The 9,470-nt window shown below is 37.2% G+C and overlaps 1 protein-coding gene across 1 annotated transcript; it reads right to left on the bottom strand.

Annotated features, from left to right (window-relative positions):
- Positions 1-238: 238 nt before the first annotated feature.
- On the bottom strand, positions 239-8,928 carry LOC104245162 (bifunctional purple acid phosphatase 26-like). The gene is made up of 10 exons (XM_009800728.2): positions 8,744-8,928; positions 7,465-7,706; positions 6,765-6,965; positions 6,022-6,133; positions 5,383-5,609; positions 4,733-4,871; positions 3,214-3,434; positions 2,449-2,570; positions 1,951-2,112; positions 239-775 (listed from the first exon to the last, which is right to left on the bottom strand). Exons 2-10 carry the CDS (start codon positions 7,627-7,629, stop codon positions 691-693), a joined length of 1,434 nt encoding a protein of 477 aa, XP_009799030.2. The 5' UTR covers positions 7,630-7,706; positions 8,744-8,928; the 3' UTR covers positions 239-690.
- Positions 8,929-9,470: the final 542 nt, after the last annotated feature.

The following is a 9,470-nucleotide window of genomic DNA, read 5'->3' as shown; positions in this document are numbered from 1 at the left end:
TGCAAGTATAATATACTGGAATTCCAGTATAATATACTAGAACTCCAATATATACTGGAGATTGGAGCATAATATGCTGGAAGTTACCGATCTCCAGTATGTTATGCTGAAACTTTTCGTGTAGCAGCAAAATAGTGGCTATTTTTCAATGACTTGCAAACGCTGGCTATTTTTGAATGACCAGTCCAAAAACTGGCTAACCCGTGCTATTTTTACAAGATACACTTGCAACACACCGGTCCAGAAACTAGTCAATTCAATAACATAACGATAAAATTGTAATAAGCAGCTGTTTCAACTTTCAACACGAAAGAGTTTCAATCATCTTCGGGGAACTTTACAAGGACTTAACACTTCCATAATGACATGATGCTGCCATAAACAACACAAATTTCTTAGTAGTAAGGTAGCTGGATCCACTCTTCAACACAAGTAGATAGATTTTGAAACTGGACAGTAGGACCGTGGCGTAAAACTACCACTACGTTGACAACAACAACAACCCAGTATAATCCCACACGTGGGGTCTGGGGAGGGTAATATGTACGCAGACCTTACCCCTACCCCGAAGGGTAGAGAGCCTGTTTCCAGGAGACACTCGGCTCAAAAAACAACAGAAGCCGATATATTAGTACCATAAAAATGCATAATAAAATAACAACGTTGACAACATGCTTGAGAAACTATGTTTCAGAACCGCGCAGTGGAGGGCCTTTCTGAAATGACAGAGTGTAGATGATTCTTATTCAACTTTCTCCTGCGACGAGCACTTCCCCTGCATAACCATGAGTTGCACTCATCAATCAATGGGAGACATCAATAGTAAACAACAATGGGAATCATTAGATGCTTTGCTGTACTGAAGAGTGTGGCGTAGCGGTTAATGAAGTGGGTGAAAACTATAGGAGATCAGCGTTCAAATTCCAACATAAACAAAATGCTAGATGATTTATTCCCATCTACTTAAGCCATGGTGGACAGAGTTACACGGTGTGATGCGGAACACTCGAGGTGCACACAAACTAACAAACGCCATCGTTATAAAAGAATGATCATACACCAATTTGTATTTCAAGAAATAAAATGGTCGTAAGAGCTCAGACATATAGAGACATTGACGAGGGCAACTGTGGAAGAATCAATAAGCAGTGAATGCATAAAGCTGAGGTACAAGTACTAGCTTGTCAAGATTTATCAGTAAAAATGACTCTTCACTTGTGAGGGTAGAACTCTAATGGAAACTTAATGCTTTATATTTTAGCAAAACCAATTAGTTTCCATCACAGTGCATCAAAGGCATTTCCTTGGATCTTTCCATGTGTAGGATTAAATGCAGAAATGTTATTTCAGTTTTGTTCAGTAACTAAATTTATCAAAAAAATCACAAGGTCAGTCCATCGACTAGGATATAAGAGCAAGTGCATTAGATATTCTTAGCCATCCTAGTCATGGCATCTACTATTCCGGACTCTTTTGGTTAAACATCAGTATCTCACACAAGACGCGGTGTTGTTGACAAAATCACCTTTTAGCCTTGAGAATGATTTCAAGATTCAGTGTTGTTAACATAAAAGTAACACCACATTTGTTCACTATTTTATGGCATAGATCTAAAGTCTGAAAGCTATATGCGTTGGAAGTTCTTCAATGTTATCAAATTCTGACTAATCTGTTCCAATTAGATGGGACCAATAAACAAATTATTGTGGGAGAGGGCAGCGCGGTGCACTAAGCTCCCGCTATGCGCGGGGTCCGGGGAAGGGTCGGTCCACAAGGGACTTTGTACGTAGCCTTACCCTGCATTTCTGCAGGAGGCTATTTCCACGGCTCAAAACCGTGACCTCCTGGTCACATGACAGCAACTTTACCAGTTATGCCAAAAGGTTCCCCTTTATTGTAGGAGAAATGAAAAGAAATTTTATGGAAAAGCTAGAAAGGAATGACACTGACCAATACTGGTTGTGCAACGTGAACGAGTCAGTTGAAACTTTAATTCCATCGTCATTTCGGTTCCAGTGGTAGATTGCATGTGTTCTATTCTTGATCTCTAGCGTCGAATGACCATAACTAGCTTCACGGAAAGCAGAATAATCTGGCTGTGGATCTCTAAATCTGCATAGAAAGGGAAATGATAATACTGTTCAACAGCATGCGGAAAGCCACATTAGTTGGATAGAAAAAAATGTACAGCAATAAAATTCCATAAACTCAGGCTGTTAACAGAGTCAGAGTCAGATAAATCAATTACATATTAAATAGACAAAGGTCCTTGGACAGGATCCCTTGTGAAAATTGTGGTGGTTGGAGATATTTTTGGAAGGACAAAAAGAAGCAAAAACAAACGACAAAACATAACTCAAACTTATCAGATAAGGTGGATAACATAATTCAGCAAGAGCGCGTAAGGTGTCATTGACTAGGGTAATCCCTGCAATCTGTGTAACTTACCTTGAAGCAAGACCTTCTTGATTTCCTCCATCACCAACAGTTATGTAAATAGGAGCTGTTTTATCCGGTACGGGATAAGCATCACCACCCGAGACATTATAGTGTATATTAGATATGCGATACTGAAAAGGATAAAAAATAGGAGGTCTCAACATCACAGCATAATTATTACGATGCCGATAAAGTTTGAAAATTGAAAAAAGACACGACAGAAGAAATGTGCAACTGATTTCTGTAACTAAATTCTCTCTAAGGCAACAGTGTATCACATATCTTCAATAAAAGAAAGGAGGCATTTATGTCTCTCTAGCCTATATCCTGATAGCCTCACATTACTGCAATTTGTGCTCAAATATTTTGAGCAAAATGTTAGGTCATCCCAGAATATATCTCGGTTTGGCAAACTCAGCATTCTTCTCTATTGCGCCTAAAATCTCTATTTTTGCTAATATTCCATGTGTTTCTATTTGTCTGCTAAGACACTCCAATCTTTGGTTGACAATATTATGTGGAGAAGACCGCAATTTACTCAAAGATATAGAGCATTGTCGGTTGAACTTTGTCAATAGGTTTCTTAGCTTCCTATTGATCTTGATTTTTTTATTTTTTTTTGCGCGAGTTAATTTCAGCTATGACCAAAGCCCCACTAGCTAAGTGGTCATACAAAAAGCTACATGATTTGGAAATATAATATCAAAATGTCATCTTTTTCTTTGCAGGGACAAGCAGTGATGGCGAGTATGATGATGAGATAAGACAACTTACTGATCTTTCATAAGCATGGACATGGCCAGCAAATATCACATCAACCCTATGTTTGATAAACCATCTTTCAAAGACGGATCTCATGCTTTCCCCTTCCATGAAATGAGCTTCATTACTATTGTAGATGGGAACATGCATAAGGACTATAAGCCAAGGAGTTTTCTCTCTATTCACATTTTTCAGTTCCTGCTTCAGCCAATGCCATTGAGGCGTATATTTTACTGCGAGACAAGAGACACAGTGACTGAGTAGCTATCCAATCAAACGAACCATTTTTATGGTAGATGATGCTCAAAGGTATAGTAAAACAAGAACAACTAGAAACATTTTCAGGTTTTAGACAATTCAAAACTAGGTCCTAAAGCTTGTTCTTTGCATTAAAAAACCAGCAGAAATTACTTTGTTCTAAGCTTGAAGAGACCTGTACGTGAAAAAAAAAATTCCCTAGCCAAATGCACCAAATGATTACTGGAACTGTTTTCTTCCTTCACATGGACATGGTTAGTCCCATCTCCAGAAGATGAAAGTAGCTGAATGAGGATGTTGATATGGATGTGTGGACATACCAAGAAAGACAATAAAGTTATTAGGGAAAAGGTGAGAATAGCCTCTGTGGAGGACAAGTTGCGGGAGTCGAGGAGAGACATAGATGCCCCGGTCAGGAGGGGTGAGAGGTTGACCATAGCGGGTCCGAGGAAGGGTAGGGGTAGGCCAAAGAAGTATTGGGGAGAGGTAATTAGGCAGGACATGTCATTGCTTCAGCTTACCGAGGATATGACCCACGATAGGAAGGTGTGGAGGTCAAGGATTAGGGTTGAAGGTTGACAAGTAACAGTGTGTTTCTCCTAGGCTTTTCTCCTAGGCTTACCAGTAGCACTAGGAATATTCTTCTAATTTCTTATTCATGGTTCTTTATTATTACATGCTATGCCATTCGCGTCCGTTACCATATTACATTGTTGTTACTATTGTTTGTTGCTTGGTTGCTTTATTTTCACTGTTCCTTGAGTCGAGGGTCTATTGGAAACAACCTCTCTATATTTATAAGCTAGGGGTATGATCTGCATACACATTATCCTCCCCAGGCCCCACTTATGGGATTACACCGGATTTTTGTTGTTGTTGTTGTTGTACATGGACATGGTTCGGCAGTGGAAGAACCCATAACTGGTAATGAAGAAAACAACTAGCAAAAAGAAGCCAGCAAATCATCTTGGCAAAACTGCAGTGCAAAAGCTAATGAGCATGAGTTCGAGGATTTTTACTTACAGATGCATATACGTAGTTGATTACATGATGTTTTGCATTTCATTTAGAAAGTTCATTAGTCCATCTTAACACCATTAACTGCAAATATTTTGTTCGTGTGGCCTTTTAAGTCTTCTGAAACTAGAGAATCTATAAATTCACGTTTAACGGCAAGATATCAGAACAAATCATTGCACCTACTAAAGTAAGAGAAAAGGGACAGATGTATTATTTACAAAGAAGCAAGACATAAGAGGGAACAATTACTTACCAAAAGGAGAGTAGCTTGATAGGACAATTATGTGAGAGGATGCCCTTCTGATGGCATACCAAAGGGGATTACTGCTTCTTGAAACTTGATAAGGTGTTGGGTATCTATATAGAAATGATTTGAATGGAACTACTTCCCCCTGTACATAATGAGAAGTATTGTCAACGGGCATCAGAATATTTTAAATGGACACAGTGCAGAGGTCCTTAAGAAGGGAGAAATTTTTATACGACTCATTGGAGGTGTTTTTATGTTATTCTAATTTAGTACATTTTAAAAAATTTCTCTCAAAGACATGAGCACATCTGACGTCTGAATTAGAAATGAATATGGGAATTTTGCTAAATACAGAATTATGGTCATGCTTGGCATATCTAGCCATCACGGCCTCAGGTCCATCTGAGGATTGTGAAAGAATCACCATTGTTCAACATAGCGCAGAACATCTTTAAGTCATCTTTAGTTCGAGTGAATGGAGTGCTTGTGGCTACTAGAATGTTGCAACATACGCTGACATCTCAGAACAAAATGAAGTAAATCTCATTTTGTAACTAGAAAGCAGTAGTAACAATGAGATTAAAACATGTCCTACGGTAGTCCTGACGTTATAAAAAGCCAAAAACTTTGTGAAACATATGTAAGGTCATTACCATATTTGGAAAGTACTCTATCTCATGATTCCCAGCGGACCAAATCCATGGCTGGTATGCTGCACTTTGTTCAACGAAGCGGCCCCATGTATCCCAACGGACTCCAACATCGTTATACTCATATCTGTCAGCATAAGAGAGATCTCCAACAAACAAGACACTTTTGGCTCCACTTTGCATGTAGTGCTGAAGAGTAGAAAGAGAATTATATGTTTGACCAAGATCACCTGCAAAGAACATCAATGACGTGTAAATAAGAAAATCCTGCCATGATAAGGTCATAACATAGTGCATAAAATATGTGAAAAAACTCGAATGCTTTTGATACACGGTCTCGGTTTAAATATGGTGAACGGATAAGAAACATTAGCTAACTTTTCACCCCAAAGATAGAGAGTCATAGATTTCTAATGTTGCTTCCTATGAGTGGTTGACTTGTTTTACAATAGCAAGAAAAACACAAAGAAACTTGTTCTATATTGTTAAATCAAAAAACTATGTTTCCGTCATAACAAAGGTATATGATGTCGTGGTGCATAACCCATCTTCTTATAGTCTACAGGGATACAGCTTGTCCTTCTGAAAAACCTTAAGAAACTTGTTTAGATAAGTAATCAAATAGAAATTTAAACTACTTACCTATGATGCCAAATTTGTAAGAAGCATCTGGATCAACTTTTGGAGGAGTTTCAAACCAAAACTTCCGAGCAGAATCGTCTTTTCCGATTTCATAGTAGTACTTTGTGTCATACTAAACAAGAAAATAAAAGCAAATTGGTCAAACAGATTAAAAAAGGGGGAGAGAGGAAACATTTAAGACATCTATATGCTATTACCGCCAGATCTAACTCAGAATTTGATCTGACGAACAAAAATTTAAAAACATCTAATAGCCAGATGGAAAGCAGAATTTGATGTTCTCCTATCAACCCAAGTTTATATCCAAACTCTTGTAATTACACTAGACTTTCTTTTTTCTAATTGTTATCTTTTTTTGATGTCTACTACTTTCTTGAAACTCTACAATTGCGAAATGTTAGTTGACCTATTATTCTTGATCCTTTTTCAGTTAAGGCCCTTGTTCTTAGTCTTGTGCCAGTCTTTGCCTTGTTGAAATGAAACAGAGGAAATCATGTAATAGGAACTAAGAAGAGAGATTATGCGTACCAATTATATTGCCAGAGAAATGAAATACCACCCTCCCGCAAACAGAAAACTGAGCAGTACTTATTTGGTTGTGGGAAAAGTATATGAGAATGCTCACCTATATGCTACGCGAAAATGCACTGGACGTGATGTTTATTAGCCCATAACCAACAAGATAAAAATGATGAATGTTTCAGTTTTCAAAAGAGGATATCAAAAATGTTGGTGTTGACTACCTGAAGGCCAGTAACAAGGCACTGATGTATATAACCGGACTTGTAGTTGTAAAATGTGTAGTTTGTTACAGTCCCCTCAGCAGTAAAATCATATTTCCCCTCAGATAAGCCGTAACGCACTTGGCTAGACCCTGGTTCATCAGGAGTTATCCATGAAATTATGACAGCCTTCCCATCATAGTCACCCTGTGTAATATGCACCTACAAAAATGAATGGAAGTCATTAGCACTTCGGATGACACATAACCCATTGTAATCTCAAAGGCATGTTTATGAAAAATAAAACATATCAGAGCAAGACTTCTCCATTGGAAACAGCTTGTTGTTTGAACTAGTCTCAAAGAAACTACAGTCACATTTAAAAATAAAAAAAAGTGGAGTTTAAGCCTCTCGTGTTCTGGGGAACGATGAGCATGACAAGACTTATAGATTAGAGTACAACAATATTATACTTTTTTTATTTCACAATTCTCATTTCGTCCAGAAAGTGATCGTAAAGAACTTTGCAATCTGAAGCATGAATACTAAACATCGAACAACAACATGGATTAATCTTTTTGACCAGGTTGAACTAAGACATGGACTTAAAGAAGTCGAATAAGAATTGACTATGAAAAAAGACTTTTAACCAAACAAATACTTCTTTAAGAAAGTTTTGAATGATCCAACAAGAAAGTAAGTCTTAGGACTCCAAACTTACTTGCTGTGGAGCGTTGTAACCCTTTGGAACTGCAAATACTTCATTTTCAAGAGGAATATCCACAGACGGCCACTGAGTTCGAACAAATGCACTAGTTATACCAGCATTCCCATTGTCTATAAATGTCAAGACGAGAGATAACAAAAAAAAGAGATGAAGCAACATTGGCTCCTCTCCCCCTAACTTCCAAGAGGAGCACTGCTCGATCAGAGAAGAGTTCGGGCAACTCAAGTTTTAATTGACTGCATCCAAGAAGAACCAACACAGGGATCAGAAGGAGTATCATTTTTCTCCAAGACTCATTCCAGTTCAGATCACATCATCAAATAAAAAGAAAATGAAAACCATGTCAATTATCGATTTCCAAAATGCATTCTTTTGAATTGGGTATACTAGAACTATTACAAATCAATAAAGAATGTATAAGTTTTTTTATGGATAGTGTTCAGCTTGCGCGCCCCTCAACTATTCCATCAAGTACCTGCTACCTCGAACAGATACCGAGCAACTTTGCCAACTTAGGCAGATAAGAAGAAATCACCTAGTATTTTTTTGCCCTCTAGTGGGATTTGAATCTAAGATCTCATGGTTCTCCTCCGACTTCATTGACCACTAAGTCACACCCTTGGGTGCATAACGAATGTACAAGTTTCCAGCTCATTGATAACATTTATAGTTCTTAACCTCTATGACTAAACCACAAATCTTAAGAAAATCTACACTCATATGAATGAATGTAACTAGAACATCAAGAAAGTGATATGGGCAGGGCAAAACTAGAGTATAACTTACGGATTCGACGGAACCCAATAGCTTTAGTCCAAACCCTATATTTGTCTTAAGAAATCCATTGAGTATGTACAAATAACTAATTTAGAACCAGTAACTTAAAAGAACTAGAATCCCGAACCCATAAACTTCAAATCCTGTCTCCGCCTCTGGATATGGGATTGTACCTCGAAGGTTGAAACCAGAGGGGAGTGAACCAGCAAGGCTAAGGGGTTGATATCAGCACAGCTTAATTCATAACAAAAATGTATCCTTTTGAACTGGGTATTACTAGAATCATTACAATTTACAAATGTAAAATGTGGATCTTAGCTCAACTAAACTAAGCAGAAAATGAAGATCATATATCAATTATCAATATCAAAACATGCTATTTTCAAGATTGGGTGTACAAATTAAAACTTATCACAAATGTAATATAAATGTATCAAAATACAATCTTTCTTAACGAACAATCAAGAAAATAAAGGGAGTGATAAGGGTATTGTACCTTAAATGCTGAAACCACAAAGGAGTCAACGAGCAAGTCTTAGGTAAGCTTTTCTATATTAAAAATATCAAATCTTTTGAAATGGGTATATCAAAAAACTGATCTTTGAATTGGGTGTAGTAAAAATATTGAGAATTAGTCTACTACGAAAGCATATGAATTTAAAAGGGAACAGTGTCTCTGTCAGTTCAGTTTGTGTGTGGTTTAATGTTAGTTTAATGGCGTGAAAATACAGGAATGTACTAACGTGTCAAGAGAAATATGTGGTTACGTGGCAAGATGTGATTGGTGATCTCTTTTGTGAACCAGACGATTGTTATCGGCGCCCTCTGGACCCATTGGATGAGTTTAGGACTAATGAAATATCTTGTGCTTTTTTTTTACGTAATCCTCCCTATCTTATATCTTTTCTTGGTCTAATCTTTTTTTGATATTTTTTAATAGAATTAATACCCTAAAACTCACTTAAACTATTATATTTTTGTCAATTTCCTACTTAAACGATTTGGTGTCCTCAAAATTCTCATGAATTATATTGTCCTTCATATTAAAACTCTCTTGTTGATGACCTAGCATAACGTGTGTAAATACTCGTTCGGAAGCGTGTGACAGCTGAAAAAATCCATCAAAATGGCCCACCTAACCAAAAATAATGGCTAATAAGCCTAACCATCTTTCAAATTTATTTTTTTAAAATAAATATTCTCCTTATTTCTTATATCCACTT

The sequence above is a fragment of the Nicotiana sylvestris genome, chromosome 11 (assembly GCF_000393655.2).
Source record: "Nicotiana sylvestris chromosome 11, ASM39365v2, whole genome shotgun sequence".
NCBI classification, from domain to species: Eukaryota; Viridiplantae; Streptophyta; class Magnoliopsida; order Solanales; family Solanaceae; genus Nicotiana; species Nicotiana sylvestris.
The sequence above is the reverse complement of the archived record's forward strand: the minus strand, read 5'-3'. Positions and strand labels throughout refer to the sequence as shown.